At 43.3% G+C, this 21,417-nt stretch overlaps 1 protein-coding gene across 7 annotated transcripts in view; it reads left to right on the plus strand.

Moving 5' to 3' along the window:
- LOC146352719 (uncharacterized) overlaps positions 1–20,694 on the plus strand; it is a 41,386-nt gene extending 20,692 nt beyond the window's left edge. For 2 of the 7 annotated variants that reach the window (XM_084832158.1, XM_084832160.1), the window contains exons 2-8: positions 2,448–2,658; positions 10,506–10,553; positions 15,599–15,682; positions 16,039–16,167; positions 18,338–18,432; positions 20,127–20,192; positions 20,612–20,694. In XM_084832158.1, coding sequence (XP_084688284.1) covers positions 10,530–10,553; positions 15,599–15,682; positions 16,039–16,167; positions 18,338–18,432; positions 20,127–20,148 — 354 coding nt within the window. In that variant the 5' untranslated portion in view covers positions 2,448–2,658; positions 10,506–10,529 and the 3' untranslated portion in view covers positions 20,149–20,192; positions 20,612–20,694. Of the gene's footprint in view, positions 1–2,447; positions 2,659–9,823; positions 9,907–10,505; positions 10,554–13,837; positions 14,051–15,598; positions 15,683–16,038; positions 16,168–16,378; positions 16,502–18,251; positions 18,433–20,126; positions 20,193–20,611 lie in introns of all 7 variants that reach the window. The other 5 variants (XR_014787374.1, XM_084832159.1, XR_014787375.1 and 2 more) reach the window with 5 other exon arrangements.
- The last annotated feature ends 723 nt before the right edge of the window (positions 20,695–21,417 follow it).

A 21,417-nucleotide genomic window follows, 5' to 3' on the forward strand; every position in this document is an offset into this window, starting at 1 on the left:
TGGCAAGGAAAGAAAGAAAGAAAGAAAGAAAGAAAGAAAGAAAGAGAGAGAGAGAGAAAGCAGCTGTCTTTACAAAGCAATTTCCAGGCCATGGTGTGCTGGCAAAGTGTATGAGTGAGATGAACAGAAGAATTGAGCATGTTCAGATGCCTGCTAGGCAGAGGAAAATTGTTTGACAACTCATGGTGTACACCTGCAGATAAGAGGATGTCCATACTCAATGCTAGTTGGGCGGGGGAGCACGAGCGACAATTGGTGTTCAGACAGATATGACTGAACATGAGTTCAGTGAAGAGGTACCAGGGAGAAATACGTCAATCAAGATAACATGCCCAGATGGCAGACTTTTAGCCATGTTTTAGGAAACTTCAAATGAACCCATTAGTAGTAGTGCCAGAGATATTCCTAAAACACGTGAGCATAATAAAACATGAGATTGCTGGAGGTAGATAAGACACCTTACTTCTGGTTGGTGAGTGGGTGGTCTAACCATACAGACACACCCTTTTGATTGGAAGGTGATTGTCTCATTTTTCATTGGGGCCCTCAGCTTTGACCAGATCAAGTGTATAAAACCACAAGTAGCAAGGGCTGCAGCTCTGCTCTTTTGCTGCTTCACCTCTGATCTTCTCTGGATCACTGAACTCAAGGAGTTGGGTAACTATGGACCTCTTTAGAGTCTTAGATTTTAGAATTATTTCTGAAGTTAGGACCAGAAATATTTTCTGAGGTTTGGTCTTAGAATGTTTTCTGAGCGTGGAACTTAGAATTATTGCTTAGGATAGAACTTAGAATTATTTCCAAGTCTTGGGTTTTTCCTTTCACTCTAGCTTCTACCTTTAATTATTCACATGCCTAGAGAAACTAAAGCAATGCTTCAGCTTAGCTTTTATATTCAAGTAATGTGCAGGAGGAAGAAAAAGAGAGAGTTAACCATTATGTTTAGTATGTTTTAGTTTAGCTTTAAACTGCAAAAATAGTAAACAGGAGAGGATAGAGAGAAGGAGGCATAACAATGTTAGAAGCTCAAGTTGTTATCTTGCTAGCTAAATTTACACCAGTAGTACCAGCTTTGGCCATTGCAATTCTTTTAATCTCATATTTTTGTTACATTCTCTTTCCTTGTTATCATAGAGAAAGTTTCGAACACTTTCTTTTAATTGTGTAATTTCCTAAAATAAAATCAAGCATTAAATAGATTTTAATTTACGGTTTTGTCTGTGGTGATGTTTGCCTGTTTGAACTTAGGGGTGTTAGAACCCGTTTGGTGTAGGTTCTGCAGTTAAATGGGACAGAATTTGTAGCCATTAGTGGTACTAAAGAATGACCAGCGTCTGAGGCAGTAGCAGATGGAAGGCATGTGACAGAGCATGTCAGAATGGTCCAAGGGTTAAGCCAAAAGATCAGAAGCCTACACAGGGTAGAATCACCAAGCAAGAGCACAGGTCAGAGTAGGCCTGAGGAGCAAGCCAGAAGGTCAGATGCCAAGATTAATTCAACTGAGTTGAAAACATTCAAAGGTGTAGTTTGACCTCAAACCAAAGTTTACTGGGTGGCAAAATGGGTGCCCCAAACTGGAAGGTAGATTTTGGAAAGAGAGTGTGGTGGGGGCAGGGGGAAGAGACTTCAAATTGTTTTAGAGTGCTGTCCTTTCTTTAACTTTCTTGGCACCACCTATGAAAGCTGGCTGCTGACCACCAGTTTTCTCCCCCAGAATATCCTGTCACGTTTCACTGAGAAAATTACAGCAGGTGCACTTTCTTTCACCTTTGCATAACAAGAACTGCTCCTGCCAAATTCTCTCCTGTCCATCAGCCCTGTCCAGCTTTGCATGTCATCATAGGTTCACCCACAAAAAGAGGTTTCAGAGGGTATCCTGGCATCCTGGCTCCCAAACAGCAGTCTCAATTTGGGGAGAGGGGGGGTACATTTTCACACCAAGCAGGATGGACTGATTTAAATCAGGGGTCAGGAACTTCAGGCCTGGGGGCCAAATCCAGCCTTCCTGGGGGTCAAATCTGCACCTCAGGAGTTACCCAGAAGGCCACACCCCTTCCCCTGGTCCCATCCTCTTCCTCCCAACCACCAATCACTTGTTGGTTTCCAAGTTTTTGTCCACCTCTTTCTCCACTCTGAAAGGTTGAAGTGCTTCTCCTAAGGCTTAGTTTCTGGCAGTAAGAGCCTTAAGCTAAAATGTGGTGGGATGCTTTTATATTTTTGGTCCTACCCCCCCCCCTTTGCCTTCAGCTCTGCCCACCATGGTAGGTGGCTGGTGAGAGCTTCTCCAAAATTGGATTTGCCCCTCAGGCTGAAAGGGATGAAGGTGATTTAAATCTGGATTTAAATTGGCAAGAAACTACTCATCTAAATCAAGTTTCTCACTGATTTTGATCCACTGTGCTTATTGTCCTTCTGTCCTCCTGACTCCTCTGCCTTGCTTGTTCTAGCTCCACGCCACCACATAAGCAAAGAACAACCATCATCCTATCCAGACTGTATCTTTGCATCTGTGACTTTACTCCAAGAAACAAACGAGATGCCCAGAGCTGGACAGAAACATTTTCATGAGATGAAAAAGTAAAATGAATGTCTTTGTACGACTGAATTTCCTACCAATGTGTGTGAGAGTTAGAGACATTAATTCATTTTTATGAGATGGTAAGTGTAGGTTTATCATGTTTATGATGAGACTTAATTGTAACTATGTTACTTTTTAAATGAGATACATTTAGTACTTTATGACTTTTAAAAAATGCATTTAAAAAATCTTGCCACCAAGTAACATTTTCACTAACAGAACTAATTGAAATAACCGCTGACAGACTCTGTGCTGACTTGCCTGACGTGATATCCACCCAAGCATGCACATGACAAACTGCCAAGGTGCCCATTAATAAATAGGGGCTTGTTTATATTTTGTTTTTGGTAAAAGGTTTAAGATTAAATCCCCTGTGTTGCAGTATACTTGAAGGACCAGGGTCTCACGCTGAACTACACATTATATGCAAACACAGCTCACAGTACCTGTTTACAAGAAGTGAAATGGTTTCTTGTGGTAGCAATGGGAAGCAGAATAATGGCAGATAACCTACAGATGCCTATTCTTTGCCCCCCCCAAATCAACTTACTAAGTCTTCCCCCCTCTAGTGTTGTAAACTGCAATCCTATACAAGGGTTATATTGTTATAACAGTAGGGTTATAACAATATACAAGGATTGTTGAGTTCAATGGGACTTGCTTCCAGGTAAGTGTGAATAGGATTTCAGCCTTACATACAGGAAAACATGCATTTAAAATCCAGTGGGGAAAGGAGGCAATTTTGAGTGGAGAAATGATGGGCAGGGAAGGCGTTAAGCTGAAATTTCTTCTCTTTCTCAGATCTCCATTTCCCCTTGTTGGGAGTGGTTCAATTTCTGAATGGGCCATCAAGCTATTCTTACTCACATTGGTCTGAAACATAGTTTGAATCTGTGGCCTGGTTCACACATAACAAGAAGCCACCATGGGTGAATTTTCCCATGGGGTTTTTTGTTGCAGCGGCAGCCACCATTTTGAATATTTGGGGACACTTTACCTTCTTGTTACATGCAAACCCAACAAGGGTCAGTTGCTGGGGTGGTTGGCAAATCACCCACTCCCTAAGACATCCCAACAACAAAAAGCAACGGTGCACCCTCACCACACCCCAAATATTCAAAATGGCAACTACCACCACAACAAGAAGCCCCATGGGGAAATTTACCCATGGTGGCTTCTCATTATGTGTGAACCAGGTCTCAGTGTGTCCAATATAGTTGGATAAATAACTTGTCTTCAGGCAGTGGGAAGTAAAGTATGTCCCTCAGGGTGTGTTCTGTCGTAGTTTATAGAAGAGTTGTTTTTTTAACCTTTTAGACTGCCTTCAAGCTCTAACTGTGAACTCTCAATACACTTAAACAGAGACCACTAAAAACCAGAGTAAAACAGTTTACTGCAAAACATCATAGCTAGCAAGATTGAAAATACATGAAATTCCTGGTGGAATAAATACAGCCATCCTACCTTTTTCCAATCTCATTTCCTCATGTGAATTCTTCCTTTGAGGGTTTCATTTAATGAGGCCTGACATTTATTACACTTATAGCGTTCTCTTCATTCCAAGAGATCAGTGTATCTTCCATCTAGTTATCACCAGGCAATTTCCTATCCAAGCCATTGCCAAACCCATCTTATTTCACCACCAAAACTGTGTCATAGACTTCAGAATATTCTCTGGGTCAATGGAGTGTCATAGATGGAGGGTGCTTCCAGATGAAGCTTTTATCCTGCAATCACTCTCCCTCATTCACAGAATGTTATGAGGGGTCCAGGTGATGACTGCGTTCAGTTGTGACCCTCCCATGATTTCCCATTGCTGCTTCTGTCATTTGTCTTCCTACTAAAAATCCATGAAGGAAAGACAGAATAACTGCACAATGACTTTTGATTGGTAGTACTGAGGAGCCATCTGTCTGGAAGCACCTGCGATGCATCCGAGGTTGCCACCTGGCATATACAGGTTTAAATGGTGAAGCTCTTTCTGGTATGGAGGGAAAGTGGTTGGGAAAGCTTAATTTGCTTTATATCTGCTTCTCAGGCTACTGCTAAAGGCAAAGAATTTTCATGCATTGAAAAGAAGAAGATAACAGCCCTAAATAACTCGAGATTTACATAGAGAAAGAACACACCATTACTAAACCCAGAACAGTTCAGAAAAGCCCTTGTGAGGCCTGAGCGAAAGGGTCCATAGCTCAGTGATAGCATATCTGCCTTGCAGGAATGCATAAGGCAGGGGTGTTGAACCTCTTCCAGTCAAAGGGCCACATTCCATTTCAGAGGAGCTCTCGGAGGCCACATTCCAGTAATGGGTGGGGCAAAAATACCAGCATATTTTAGCTTAAAGCTCTTATTGTCAATAACTAAGCCCTAGGAGAGCCATTTCAACCTGTTAGAATAGGGGGGGGGACTACACAGATGCCAGGAAACCACCAGTCAGTGGTTGAAGGAAAGGGGGTGGGACCAGGAGAAGGGAGTATGGCTATCTGGGAACCCCAGTGGTCCAGACTGGGACTCCAGTTGGGCTGGATTTTGTCCCAGATGCTGAGGTTTGGCACCCTTGGGATAATGCCAGAGACTCAATTTACTAAGCCTGTGCAGGGACCCCCTGATCTGACTCGGAAGCTGCTTCATGGCTTCAGAGATGGCCCCGATTCGACTTGGGCAGATTTTTGGGGGGCCGGCGACCCAACTCAGCCCTGAAGCGGGATTTGGATGTTGAACCCCACTTCAGGTTCCCCCCCCGACACCCCTGTGCATACCTCCTTACCTTGCCACCGCCTTCTTCACCACCGCCTCCGCCACTGTCATCCTTGCCGCCACCTCCGTCACTATCGCTGCCACCACCCTCGCCTCCACCTCCGCCCTCGCCAACTCCTGAGGCCTCGACGTGCACCACACAACTCTTATTGCAGGGAGTCACCATTTTTAAAATGGCGACCTCCTGAAACTCCCTGCGGTAAGAGTTGCCACGCGCGTCCAGGCCTCAGCAGTTGGCAGCGGCAGAGAAGGTGGTGAGGATGGAGATAGCGGTGATGGTGAGGGCGGCAGCAATGGAGGTGGAGGAGAAGGAGGTGACGGAGGCTCAGATAAGGACCTGGCGTGGCTGGGCCGGGGGTGCTGAAGCTCCGAAGCACACCGAGTGCTTTGGAGAGCCCACAACCCACTCCGAGTCACTTTGTGCCCCCTCTACTTCACCTCGGAAGGGGCACAAAGTGATCTGAAGCAGCCCACTTTGACTTGGGGTTCAGGCCTCGGGCCGAAGTGGTGCACAACCCTACAATTTATAGCTGAAGTGTCTGAGGTAGTAGGGCTGGGTAGTGCACTAGGTCTTGGAGAGCCATTGCAAGTTAGAGTAGATAATTGATGAGTGAGATTAATCTATGTTCTCTGAACCATTGTGGGTGGGAGCATCTGAGGACCTTTTTTTCCCTTTGCCACAAACACTTGTTTGGCCTTGGGACAGTGATTTCACATCTGAGCTTCTATTTCTCATTTGATTCTGAGGAAGTCATCTTAAAGTTTTCAGCCATAGCAACTCTCACAAGTTCTCTTGGGGAAAATATAAACTGCTTGGGATCAAGATTCAATTTCATTCAGAATCATAAATAAAATAGTGAAATGCCAAGGCTGCGAAGGATTTTGCTCAATTAAAGACCTCACACTGAAATCTGGTTGCACTCCAAGCCCTATAAATCCTGACTGATTATTTTAACAGAACAAGCAGGCAAATTTCTCCGCTGTTACCTTGAAATGTGTACCATCGCACCACAGTGTGCCATGTGCAGGGAGAAGTTATTGTATATTAGTCTGGTTTTAATGGCCTGTTATTTTGACAAATTAATGGATAGATCGCTGTCCGGTAATTAGCTATTTTTTCTCCCATATTTCAATGCAGTATGAATGCAGTATATTACTTTATAATAATAAATATAACAAATATAAATATAACCCACCACTTTCTTGACCTTATGTAAAGGAAAATTACACTGTGGCCTGGCAGAAGCATTAAAATATGTTATCGTGTCTATTGACCAATATCATGGCAACATCATCATGTCTGTTATGCAAAATACCTGTATGTAAACATGGTGTTTTCCATCATCTGGGCTTCAGTTTCATTTCAAATGCCATTTCTTGGCTCACAGACATCTAACAGCCCTGGTTCAACTCTAGTTGAGCTCAACTAGACCCACAGGCAACAACGAGGGGTCATGGATGTGGCGGCATGAGGGATGGCCGAATCTATTCTCCTGCATGCAAATTGTTTAAATCTCAAGTTCCTTCTGTCCTGAATATGAAGAACTTCCTGAATTTTGGTAAATTCTTATCAAAAATGAGCTGAAATGGGATTCTCATCCACCTGCACCAGCCAAATTCAATAGGTCCAGTTATTTCCGGCATGGTGAGGACCACGATATGCCTGCCTGCCGTGAAGCTGAGGAGCCTGTCAGAAGAAAGAGGTGGCAACACAATTAAGTATTAGTTCTATCCATCCATGCATTGCTATGGTGCTTTATCACTACTTGCTGGTTCTTTTCTGTCTCTTTCGCTTTTTAGGGAAGTGGATGGTGGTATGTGTTCTCAGTCTTAAATGTTTATTCATAATGGAGTTCCAAAGAGTTTAATTAAAACATTGTTCCTTCTCATCGAAGGTGTTCTCTTTCTCATAGGAAAAAACATAAGGCCTTTTTTTTTCTTTTTTTTTTAAGAAAAAGGTTGTATTGCCCTCTGTTGTACCGCTTTTAAGCCAGTGAAGCTACATATTAAGTGAAATTTCATACCTTAAAATTAAGGCTAATCATTGATACGCCCTCCTATCATTCAGTCCCTCATGTTATCACACAGCATACCCAGAACGCTGACTTCAGATAGAACTACAGTTTCACATTTTAAAAACCAAACAACCTTTTGACCATTATGGTATTACATTTAGATCCCTTAGGCATTTCTTTCCAACTCCTTTTTGTTTCTGCCCAGTGTCTTCCAGCTGTAGCAAAAAGCAACCATGTTTCTTAGTCTGCAAATAAAGTTAGTAGGCGTTCTATTTATATATTAAAAAGTGTTCCTATCCACAACACTCCAGAACCTTAATTGAATATTAAAACACGCACACACCGCAAAACAAAGAAGTATTTAAATCTTTGAAAATATTGAAATAAGAGTTGGAACTGATCTCTGAAATCTGAAAAGCCAAAACCTGAGAATCACAGAGAAAAAGTAACTCAAGCCATCAGCCTCTATAGCTTGGGAGAATGCATCCCCCTATGGTAGGGGGGAAAAAACCTCACACTACCTTGTATTTTGAGATCCAGTGAGCAGAATTCCATTCACTGAATGCTCCTATTGGTGGGAGGGGCTGGAGGCAATTTTTGCCAGTTCCCCCTGCAGCTCCCTATGCCCCTGAAATGTGGCCTGGAGGGTTGGTTAAGCCTCCAGAACAGTGGGGAAATGGCATGGAAGGCTGCAGAAGGGAGGGAGAATCAACATGAATTGCTTCCTTCCTTTGGCCAGTGGGACCCTCCACTGGATTAAAGGCTCTTCCACAAACAGAAGGAGCCCTTTCATTCATGGAAGGGCAACTCATGATCCAAGCTGCCATGTTTTCATTAATAAAGAACACCAAGATAAACTATGGTAGAAAATCTTCCTTCTTGGTAAATTGGTCAACAGTATGGGGCCATTGCCTCCCCATGTTTACGGGCACTACATCCTGTCCAACTGCCATTCTGTGGCTAGTTGTGAGAAGAAAGGGGGGGCCTGTCCTACTTGTAGCTGTGTGAGGACAGAGGATCAGTTCCAGAGAAGAGTTGGGCTACCAGAGGCCTGTGGGGGTTAACACAGAGACACTGCGCCAACACTCTGTGCTGATAACAGAAAGTTTTTAAGCCTGAGCCTTCAGAGCCCCATCCAAAGCACAGCTGCAGGCCATTTGTGCCACCTGAGGAATGGTCTACTCGCAAGCAGAACCATGCTCATGAGTATACCTCTGCTCATGAGAAGTCCTTAGTTTTCAGGCAAGCACTTCTGTATCTGGCAGCTGGCTGATCCTGAACCTTTAGATGCCTGCATGCTCCGGATCTAGGTGGCCACTTTGCATCTGCCTCCAAATTGGAGAGCAGGCTATGTCTTGAGGGGAAGGATCAATGGCCATCTACCCCAAGGATCCAGGATCCCCCTGATCTGCCTCAAGGTCCTCCAACACAAGCAGCTTCTCCACGATGTTCAGCTCAGGGGGCTGCAGGTCATTCTCCAAAGAGGAATCCTCTAGAGGGGGCATGACATTGTATGGTCATTGCTCATAGCCTAGAACAAATAGGCCACATCCAGCAAAGCTGGTTGCCACTGAAATGTCAATGTGTTTCAACATTCATGATGCAAATCCTTAGGCAAAACCTTCATCAGAATTTTGAGGAAAGTTAGAGGAATTGGGATAATATCTTACAAAGTTTTGCATGCCATAAGAAGACAAAAACAACTTGATTTTAACCTTTCAAAACCAATAAGAAGCCCCAACCAAATAGGAGATTCCCCAAAACAAAAACAAATGAAGCCATGTTCAAGTGACACTATAAAGTCACCCACTAAACTCCCCCCATCGATCCCCCCACACACGCACACACACAAATGACAAGACTAATGGTAATCTTGTTTGCTTTAAAGCAATATCAGGTGTCCCTTGCTTCTGCCTTTAAAATATATATATATATATATATATATATATATATATATATATATATAAAGTTTTAATCACATGTTTTCAATGTAATCAATGAACACAAAAATATTCTAACAAAATACAAGCATTAAACAGGAAATCCAACAGGCCAAAGACCATTAACAGCATTTAAACAATTGATGCTTATACCTGAATCCTCAGGCAAGGCCTCGTTTCCAAAGTATATAAGATATTAATTATGGAAACAATGGGAACAACCATAGGGCTGAAAGAAATATGGGAACATGACATACAAGAAAACACAGAGGAAAAGAAATGGAATGAAATATGGGTTAAAAAACCATATTGCTGAGTATCAGCAAAAATATGGGAAAACTCCTTGTAATACTGAGGTGGTATTTAACCCTGATAACTTTCTGACTTAAGGGCTGGAGTTAGTTCTGCCATTTTTTTTTAAAATACTATTTTATGCTGTACTTTGTGGTTTTAATTCTTGTGAACCACCCAGAGAGCTTCGGCTATTGGGCAGTATAGAAATAAATAAATAAATAAATGTGTTGCTTTTTCAGGCAAGCAAGTCTGAGAGGTGACTAGCTATGTCTTGAGGGAAGGTCAACAGCTGTCTCCCCCAAGGTCCCTGATCCATCTCAAGGTGGGGGTCCCATCACCCAGGCAGCTCCTCCACAGTGTCCAGCCTGGGGGCTCCAGGTCATCCATCCTAAGAGGAATTCTTCAGAGGGGGCATGACAGGATCACAAGTTTGCAGCTCATGCTTGAGAGCTGTTGCAGCTGTTCCAGTCAGTTCAAGCAGCTTATCAAGCACCTGCCATAGGACTGTGCATGGCAGTTCAAGTGGGACTGGCAACATGTCTCAAAGGCACTGCATGAGCCCTGGGCATACTGGCACCCTTACATCAGTGCAACTAGGGTTCCTCGATCACTTCCCAAATTCTTTAAATTTATTCATATGAAAATCTGCCAGAGATCAGCACTGATGTCTACATTTTTAAAAATGTAAAGAAGCCTTTGAGGCTGTTGCTTTTAAAATGGTAATCAAATAATTGTCTGAAGAAATCCCAGAAGTTTCCATTTGATGGATTGTCAGAGAAATGGATTATTCAAAAAGCAGTGTCTCTCCCCCGCCCCCCCCCGCCCCCCGCTTTAGAATTTTAAAGATCGGGCTGGTATTTAAACTTCTCCAGGGACATGCAAGTAATGCTAATAAAATCTTTTGTCTGTTGTTCATTGAAGGCGGCCTGAAATGTTCGGAGAACAATGAACATTTGGATATCTTCAGAAGTAAGTACCAAACAGGAAGTAGAGGAGAGTTAGGAGATTGCAAATGTCTTATAATCCCCCAAAGATCAAATGACATCAAACAAAATAATCAAGATCAAATGACATCAAAGATCAAGATCAAAGATCAAGATCAAATGACATCAAACAAAATAATATAGCATGTTTGAGTGTTCAAAGTGTGTCACGTAGATTATGAACCAGATTTGAAATACTCTGTTGCAGCCATTGATTTTGACTATGCAATGGGAAGGTGGCAGTAGATAGGGACAGACAGAGTAACATCCATCTGTGCCACCAGGTGCCAGCCGAGCACTTGCTGAGCCACCACCGGCTGACCCTGTTCGGCAACCTGGACGAGCCAGTGTGCAGTCCACGGGCACCCAGCAAGCGCCCGGTGGCCACCCAACCCCTCAGCGAGCCATTATTTTGTGGAAAATGGTGGCTCGGGTTTTTCCATAAATCTAATATTGCATAAATGGCAGCTGTAAAGGGGCCATTTATGCTTGTAATGTTGTGTAAATGGCCACATTCTGGCCACCATTTATATAAGATTACATTTGTGGAAAAACTGGAGCCACTGTTTTTTCACAAAATGGCAGCTCACTGAGGGATTGGGAGGCTGCTAGGTGCTCATGGACCGTGTGGCAGTTCAGCGAGCAGGGTTCAGTAAAGTAAGCACAGCGGCTCAGCGAACACGGTCTGGGAGGCCAAGTGGGGGGGGGGAGTCTGCTGGACTCCTGCAACATACCTAGTGGTAGAAAAGTGATCCCTATCTATAATAATAAAGTGGATATGTCTGTCTGTACCATAGTGCCAAGACCATGAAACCTAGGCACTTGAAACTTGGCATGCATTCTAAGGGTAGCCTAGTGGTGTGCCCCTCAGGGTCCACCTCAGGGTTCTTAAAATATATTAATTCATTAATTAACATGTGTTTGAAGCCTGCAGTACCATCTTCAGTCACTAGATGATAGACTTCTCTAATCAACACATAGCTTGCAGTCAACTCAGAGTAGGCCAAGGGACAGAGTTATGTGGCTGTCTCCTCCTCTTGCTGTGGGGCAGCCCCATCATGGCAAGATGTAGTGGTCTATAGGTGCCAGCAGATGAGGCTTCTCACAAATGTGCCAAGCACAATGTGTCCAACTCTGCCACCTGTGAAACTTTGCTTTGCTGTATCAAACTAAGGGCGATTCCAACCCATGCAAAGCCAGGTCCATTTGCTAGTAGACTTATAAAACTATAACAACATGTTATTTGACGGCTTCATGTGTACAGTAAAACATGCACCAAACTAATTTATGCACTCTTTCCCCTCTTTTATATGGGGTGGGGGTGGGGATTACAGAATGTGCATCACACATGTGCATCACACATGACTTTATGTACATTGTGGCGCGTGTCAGTGCCAACTTTGGGCAAGATACCCTCAATGGACCCCCTCTCTCAGTGAGTCTATCTTCTTACCATCGTTGTCTGCAGTTTTTATTTCTCCTCATCCCTTTCTCATCATTGCCACCACATCATTGCTTGCTTGACACAGGCAGTCAGTGAGCAAGCAGGCCATGGCATCTGCTCCTCCTTCTTCTCACCAACACCACTGTCTGGGCCAGAGTGAGAGGAAGGGGAACAAGCAGGTTGCAATGGGGAAGGGGAGGAACAAGTGCGGAGGGCTCTTGTTAGTGGAACCCCGCTGAGGTGTTGACCCTAAGCAGGTGCCCAACCATGTCTACCCTTGCTGCCAACCCTGGAGGAGGTCATGCACCTTTTCTTTCACCACACAAATACAGGCCAGGCGAGTTAATATATGGAATTCACCCTCAGCAATGAGGAATAGGCTAAATAACAGAGGAAGATTTGATTGGAGGGATGGGCAAATCCTTCTTTAGGTTGGGAAGACTCAACTATAATAATTCATGATTTGATTTTAACATATTTCTTAAATGTTAGCACTGCAATTCAGTACAGAACCAGTGAACTCTTAGCAAATCAGTGGCAGCTTATGCCAAACAATTCCAATCTAACCTATTACTTTCAACATTTGTGGTCACGTGCCTTTGCTAAATATTGTAATTTTCTTTTGCCTGAGTGTATGTTTTGAAACACACTTGCTTTGAAATCTTGTTTGTTTTGAAAGAAAACAGTTTCCTTTCTCTGTGTTACTAATGATGTGTTGAAGGTGCTGCAATCGCAGCTATTTCATCAGATATTAATAGAAAACCCACATAATCATGAAGTATTTCATTTCACAAATAAATCTTGGTGCAAAGGAAACCTAATGTATTTTCACGGTTAAAAGCAAAGTGTTTTCATGTGTAATGGAACTGTACCATACAAACCACAAAAAAAATTCTAATTAGATTGTGTAGGTGAATAAGACTATTATTTATTACTTAAGGGCACAATCCTACGTGGATTGGCTGGGGAACACTGGGAGTAATAGGATGTTTTTCTGGCTAAACATTTATTTGTTTGTTTGTTTGTTTGTTTGTTTATTTATTTATTAACAGTATTTGTATACTGCTCCACATCCAAAGACCTCAGAGGGGTGAACAGCAGACAGGATAAAGAATAAAAACACCTAAACATGCATAGAATTGTACCCAGAAGTATTTTTATCCATCTCCTCACACAAAAACGGCTCCCAGAGCAGCTTACAATCAGTCATCAAAATGACAGTCCCTGCCCGAAGGCTTACAGTCTTAGAAGACACGACACACAAGGGAAAAGGAATGGGGAGGGGAGAGAGAAAAAAACAAGTAGTCTTTCAATAGGGCTGGTGGAATGGCCCTGCTTCCCCTTTCATCTCCATCAGCTCAGCCTGCTGGAATGGCTGTTGGTGGTGAGCACAGACAGAGGAGGAGCCTTCATGAGGAAAGTCTTCAGCAGAGCTGGTGGAATGGCTCTCCTCTCCCTCTCCTCTCCCTCAGTCATTAATTGGCAAGCATATAGAGCCTTTACCCAAATGACTTCTGAGCTTGACCAAGTCACCTACATTTATGTACTCTTTACTTTATTTGGAGTGAGGGGAACTGGGGAGGGAAGTCACTGGCTGGCTCCCAAGAAGTTATTCTTTAGAAAACCTCCAAACAGACAAAACAAGGATCTAAGGGCCTGAGTCAAGGGTGGGCAACTTGTGGCTCCCCAGATGTTTTGGCCTACAATTCCCATCATCCCTCACCATTGGCTGTGCTGGCTAGGGCTGATGGGAGTTGTGGGCCCAAACATCTGGAGGGCCACAAGTTGCCCACTCCTGAAGGTCTTGTTGTTGTTTATTTGGTCAGTCGCTTCCGACTCTTCGTGACTTCATGGACCAGCCCACGCCAGAGCTTCCTGTCGGCCGTCGCCACCCCCAGCTCCCCCAAGGTCGAGTCCGTCACCTCCAGAATATCATCCATCCATCTTGCCCTTGGTCGGCCCCTCTTCCTTTTGCCTTCCACTTTCCCCAGCATCAGCATCTTCTCCAGGGTATCCTGTCTTCTCATGATGTGGCCAAAGTATGTCTGGGCTGCACCCTTTTGTGCTGCATGACAAAAGGGCATGAAAGTTAATGTAAGAATAAAGGGGTATGTTATGGATCTGTTAGTAATGAAATGGTCTGAGGCGACATTGGAAAATAAGATGATGCCTTCAAGGAAAGCAACGCAAGAAAAAAAGTGGCAAAGTGTGGAAATGGAGAAACAGATGTTATTAATCAATGTGGTAAACTGGAATGTAGGCGTGGAGTCTTTGAATAATCACTGAAGTTTGTGGCATTCTGGAATATGAATTATAACACGAGACAGATCCTGGGCCATATTTGTTTCAATAGTGTCATTCTTTTAGTGTTTGAGTTGAGACTGTATTTATCTTGTTTACTACTGACAAACATTTTTGAAACCAAGATTACCTTGCAAAAGAGCAGTGCGTTTGAAGAGCATTTATTTTACCTTTTTTGTTGTTATACCTCATAGTAACTAATAGTGAGATTATTGGCCCAAGTCATGCAGTCTTTGTTTTAAGCAAATGGATTGGTGTGTTTGGCATGCACACACAGGCTGGTTTTGTTGTTCATAACAATATATATAGTCACACAGGAAATAAAGGTGTTCCTAAGGAATAATCACATGTAGTCTGAAATGAATACAGGCCTTCAAGTGGGCCAGAGGGAGTGATCCTATAGCATTAGCCGCTAGTCAGACGGCCGTAGGATATGTGGTTCTCCAGGAACCGACCTTCCCCCCCTTCCGCGTTGCCTTGCAGGCAGCGCAGAACAGCCACTCCACTTTCGGAAGAGGAGCATGGAGCAGCCAAAACAGGGTGTTGGGGGTGGGGGGGCTTCCAGGGCAGGGAATGTGGAAATGCCAGTACGACGTCCTGTGTGTCGTGCAGCAGCCTCCTCCCCTGCTCTGCCTTCCCATGGCTAGACAGCCGAAATCGGCTGTCTAGCCACAAATGCAGGTCAGGAGAAGTGTGGGGGGAATGATCTCTGTGCTTCTCCTGCCCTTCATTGGATAGGTGGTCGCCTCCTTTTGGAGTTTGGAGGCAGCCACCTATCCCCATAGGATTGCACCCTTAAAGACTCAACTATTTACCCTGGCTTATAACTGAATTAAGACTCTACTGGTGCTGTTGTGTATGTGGTGCTATTTGCTTTTAACTGTTAATTAATCATCTTGTTTATCACTGTTTTATTAGTTTGTTGTATTTCACTTTGGGAGGGGTTTACCCTAAAGGATTTAGCTATAAAACTTTTAAATAAATAAAGATGGGGGAGGAAAAGGGGATAGCCTCTTTGCCTACCCTAAATAGTAGCTCTTCTACTTCCACAAAAGAACAAAAACCCAGAATACGGGTAAATTGCACCCAAAATGTGTGTGGTGCAACAATTCTTACTTACAAACACTTCTTGCCATTATTCTCCAGTCCCTGTCAAACAGACCCCTCTTAGACCAGATATGTGGTTTTAATGTTCTGTATATTTTAAATTGTTTTATTGTGTGTTGCTTGGATTTAAATAAATAAATAAATGTGCTCTTGCATTGATGTTTTTCACTACTGTTCAGGTAGCAAAAATTTGTCTTGGCAGCAAGGAAAATAGGCACCAAATCCCAAAAGACTTAGGGGATGTTTCTGTTGGATATGTGAAGGTATGTCTATATAAACACATGGCTGTACTGTTTTCTTGTCTTTTTATGTACATTGTGGTGGCCTATGGCTCCAAGCAATGAAGTTTTTACTATGAAGTGCCCAATAATATCACTAGGCTGGTGTCACATTATTTCTGATCACATCGCAAGTGACACTAACAACCCCCCTATACTTTTCTATCCAGTTGAAAAACTGTGTGTGTTGAGGTATAGGTGGTGTGGGGTAGAACTGCCATCTGGATTAAACAGCACCCTGGAATGGGGGTGGGGGATCTGATTCCAGATTAAGGAGTCCCCATCACCACCACCACCACCAGTCTTTAACAGTATGAATCTTGAAACCTTGACTCAAACAGAATACAGCAAAGCAAAGGCACAGTTGGTCCCTCGACATTTTGCACAGAAGCTGCATGACCAAAAGAAGAAGAAGAAAGAAGCAGCTTTCTCCTTCAAGGGAAGATGACAGAAACAACAAGAAGGTTCAGGTAAAGGTTTGCTTATTATTTTGGATGCTGCACACGCTTTTCAACTGTGTCAGCACATAAATATGTTTGTGGTTCCTCTGCTGAGTTGTAGCAGGTGTACGAGGTCATGAGGGTCAGGTTCTTGGCAGAGGAGAAAACCACCAGTGTGATGCCTCATTGTGTGTTAAGTGCCATTTGTTTTATTTATGCCCGTGCCCCCATCTTGGAGCAGGAGAGACCACAAACACGGGAGAGGAGAAATCTATCCTTTCTTCGGCTTCTTTCAAGAAGCCAAACTCAACATGAAAGCCAGGCAGCAACTTAGCTTCAAGGATGGGTTCCAGCAAGCGATCAGGTAATTGAGAACTGTTTAACAGAGCTGAATTCTCTGCAACCACTAAAAAGCAAAGGAACTCATTTATCATCCAGTGATATCAACTGCTGTATGGTGTAGTGACCGGGTTCAAAGCTTGATTTTGAGAGAGGGTCAGACGTCAACCAGAGGGATTTGTGTTCAAATTGCTGCTCACCCTTAAGTCATCCTTGATTGAGGGGCAGTCTGAATGACCTGGTTCACACGTAATGTGAAGCCACTGTGGGTGAATTTCCCTGCAAGGTTTGCCATTCTGCATTTTGAAAATGCAAGCCGGGGTATGTGTGTGTGCAAACCTGGCGAGGCTGGGTTGTTGGGGTGGTTGATGAGCCATCCAGAACCCATGGCTTTGTCATGCACACCCCATAACAGATAGGTGCTCAGTCCTCATTAGGCTCTTTTAGGGCATGGTGCCCTTTAGTTCCCCCCACCCCAAGTTATTTTGTACTTCTGCAAACCTTGGTATTCCTGTGAGAATGCTGACAGCTCCCGCTTGTTTTTCAGCAGCCCCGTTTTGGTGACATAGGCATCATAACTCAGCATCTGACTTGGCTATTAGGATGACAGCAATTATTATGAAGATTGGGGAAAACCCTGTGCACCTTGCCCTGAACAGCTTAAGGCAGAATATACATGAAATAAATACATCTTGTAAATTCTTATGGTGTTTCATCAGACACCACAGCCAGAAAGTTGGCCATACAGTGGCTTTACCCCATGCCCAGTGTAAAATACTTCAACTATGATCCAACCAGTTAAGCACTTTTTAAAGCCTTGTCAACTTTCAGCTGTGCTTAACTCTTCCAGAAAGCAGACAGTGGCTGGAAGGCACAGGGGGAGGGCTGATTCCAGCTGTTCCCACCCACCCCAATATTTGGGTCATCGTTTTCCATGATTGTTCTGCTGTTTAGCCCTGGGACTAAAGATCTTCCTGGCACAAGCATGAGCAGTTTGTTTGTTTGTTTGTTTGTAATATTTATATACCTCTTAATATAATAACATCTCTAAGTGCCCCAAACCAGGAAGTTTCATGGTGGGCCATTTGAATTCAAAGCCAGCTCCAAATGGAATGGGATGAATGTTGATTTCTGCCACCATCACTGCATAGCACAATTTGTCATCTTTGTTTTAATTATTTGTACCTCTAAAGTCTTTTCGCCGTATCCCTCTTTGGGAATCAGACAGCATTGAAAAGCAGATCAAAAAATAGCCTAAATAATTAACTCTAAAAGGAAATAAATGGGTCTTAGAAGTGCTTCAGTTGGCTGGCTTATGCCTTTGCTCTCGAAGTAAGGACAAAGATGCACATAACATGTTTAGAACAGTCAGGCCACTCTGGAAGGGCTCTCATGGCCTTCAGTTCAAATGAACCTTCACTGTCAAGGGCTGAGCTCTGAAGACAACAGTTCTGCAAATTTTGAGCAGAAACCAGCCATGCATAGCACGATTGGACTGACCCCCATGATCTTGCCAATAAATTTCCTCCCTACAATTCCAAGCGTGATTTTCCACATTAAAAGTGTGTGTGTATTATATATATATATAGACACACACACACAATATTTATTTACACACACATATGACAAATGAACAGATAAAAACATGAACATTCATACGATGCTATAAAAATTATGTTTAAAGGTCAGCAGCTTGTCTTAAGCATGGCGGAAGGGTAAGACTGAAAGCTTTGCTGGTGTTTGATTGATTGGGGAGCACGTTTTTTTCATTTCAGTTGTGAAAGTGGATGGAAAGCCCAGACTGCAGTTTGAGAATCTGCTGCGAGCTCTGCTTTTATATTAGGTCTGTCTTTATCCTAAGATTGTGCCATGTACGTTGCTGGAGATGTTCGGTGAGGCTGCTATCGCCCTTGCAAGAGTTGCACTTCCGGCGCATCATTTCATTTTTACTTTGAGGTGAATAAACCAATTGAGGCTCCATTAGACTTATAACTCAGTTATGTGCAGATCCATCCACACTCCATTTAGCTTAAGAAATTGAAATCCAACGGGGTTCAATGTTTCTTCCTCCTTTAACACATCAGTGTACAAATTGCTAAGTGTAACACACAGTGCACATGTCCCTCCCCACCCTAACTTTTATCAGATGCTAATACATACACTTGTTTTATTTTTAGGCTAGAGCAATGGTTTTCAAAATGTCTTCCAGGGAGCCCTAGAGTGCCTTGGATTGGGAACTGATCAGGGGTTGGATCCAGATTTAAGCTGGATCAACTGTGCTGGTGGAAGTGGACTTTTCTGCCTCCTTCTCACAGCAGTGCCTGTGGAAGTGCTACACAGAGAGTCAGAAAAGCCTGCTGAATGGGGTGAGCTGTAGTGTGGAGGGAAGGAGGATCCCCAAATATCGAGCAGAAGGATGTTCTGCAAGTGGAACCCTTCCTTTGCAGAAGGCAGATCCTGGCTCCAATCCCAGATGTTCTTCAATGAGAACATTGGTAGCGATGGAGATGCTTGCTTGCTTGAAATACAGTTTGCCCAGCTCAAGCTGGGGCAGTAGGTCAGTGGTAGAGCACCTGCTTTGCATGCAGAATGTCCCAGGTTCAGTCTTCAGCATCTCCAGGTAGGGCTAAGAAAGAACCTTGTCTGAAACCCTGGAGAGCCACTGCCTATCAGTATCGACGGTGCTGGGATGGATGAACCAATGATTTGACTTGGCATATGGCAGCTTCCTATGTTCCTCATGCAACGTGCAACTACAGGAGAGTTTTGGATGCATTCTAAGGTACCCTTTCATATAGCACAGTGTAATGACAAAGCCCAAGAGGCCTGGCTAGTGCTCTGGGCAAAGATCTATTTACCAAAGGATGCAGCACATGCTGCCACCAGCCCCAATACAGCATCTCGTGCAGCCTCATGTACCTTGGAACAAACAACAAAGGCAGGCTCAGGCTTGATTTAAGGGGGGGGGAGGGGCATCAAACAGCCCCAGTCACTGCAGTATATAAGGATTCCATGGCAGACACATAAGATGATTCCTGGGCAGCCAAGCTGATGTGGAAGGCGGTCGCTGAAGATAGAATGTTTGAAAACCATTGCCTTAAAGAGTGAGCCAGTTTGGATCTAACAGATCAGTTAGACAAAAACTAGGATCCAGGCCTGGTTTATAGTCAGAAAATAAACCACAGTTTGCCAGTATGGATGCAACAGGAGATGATAGGTTAAACCCCAGAAGACTCCTATTGCAATGTGTGAGCAAAGGGAGAATAGCTGAGCGAAAGACACAAAGCACATGGACACAAAACTTGCTCTCAGTCTAATAAGACAAAGTGTATTAGACCTGGGCTAGACGTACACCAGTGCTTTTTATCGTACTGAAGTGCACTGATAACTGTTGGGGCACATTATGCATCCCATATACCGCTTTTCTAGCATTATTTCCTGCTTTTTATGCCGCGTTATCCAAAAGGCCACAACAGATGTCACTGTGTGTGCTACGAGGTATAAATGTGCAAGAGGGATATAGCCTCACCATGATGGGGTCATATTGATATGAAACGAAGTGTAGATCGGGCCCAAGATTATTATGTTGGAACCTATTTATTTATTTATTTATTTATTACATTTATATCCCGCCTTTTTTCCTCTTTAAGGAACCCGAGGAGGTGTACGTGATCCTCCTCCTCTCCATTTTATCCTCACGACACCAACCCTGTGAGGTAGGTTGGGCTGAGAGGCAGTGACTGGCCCAAAGTCACCCAGTGAGCTTCCATGGCCGAGTGGGGACTAGAACCCGAATCTCATGACCCCCAGTCCAACACTCTAGCCACTACACCACACTGGCTCTCAGAACCTATCCAATAAATAATTGTAGAGAAGCTAGAAGGAGACACTAGCAATGTTATTAATTTGTGTTAAGAGCTTATGCTTTGCTATTTGGCTATAATATAATTGTGGCATGATTACGGTAAGATCATTGTTATATTTACAACTGGGTGTGTATGTATCTCTAGCAATCTCACTTGACTCTCCTGTAACTATTATTAGGATGTTTACAAATATATTTTGCACGTAGCATATTTATGTCTTCCTTGCTTGCTAATTTGTGATTATTTGTTTGTGTTCCATGATCTTTCAGGTCAACAGTGAAGGAGACAGAATAGCAATGTAGCATCCAGAGCTTGGATTTGTTTTCAGAAATAAAAAATGTGTAGACTGCTGAACACATTTGTCATTGCTTTTACGCGGTAGCAGTAGACACGTTTCTTTCTTTGACACGTACATACAACTACCATCTGTGCATATTTCCTTAGAGGGCATGGAGAAGATGGAATGCTGCTATTAGATCTTTAAAAAAAGAAAAGAAAAGCTCAGCTTTATGTAGAACATGCTAATCCAGCATTCCAGATATTAGAACTGCTAAGAGTTTTTCTTCCCTACTATCTTCCTGTACCCTCCCATTGCTTAAAGATTTCCCATCATTTGATGTCAAACTGTTCTGTGGTCCCATTTCTCTGGAACCAAGATAACCAGCTTTAACCAAAGGGCAATAAGAGATATCACCTAGACATGAACTTTTATTTGTTCCCAGATCTGATGTATGTCAGGGTCTTCTGCCAAAGCATATATTAACGTTTTGTTAACTGAGATAGTGTTGCAGAGGTGATGCTTTCCTGTACTGATATTCTCAAGAGACGGGAGCCAGTTACATAGGCTGTGGACCGAATCTGACATCAAACCAGACACTCTTGCTAAAATATATTCCATTCCATGATGGAAATGTTTGGCAAAAAAGAAAGTGCAGTTAAAAGTAGGAGTTTGCAAGCCAAAGATGGAAGCATGATCATATTCCAACAGTTTCTGACAACCTCACAGATTTTTTTTCACGCCACTATGTGAAACTGTTATAGAAAGGCCAGCAAAATGTGAGGAACTGTTTTGAAA

This window comes from Heloderma suspectum, chromosome 2, assembly GCF_057233095.1.
Source record: "Heloderma suspectum isolate Gila_16-S chromosome 2, 16-S_ref, whole genome shotgun sequence".
NCBI classification, from domain to species: Eukaryota; Metazoa; Chordata; class Lepidosauria; order Squamata; family Helodermatidae; genus Heloderma; species Heloderma suspectum.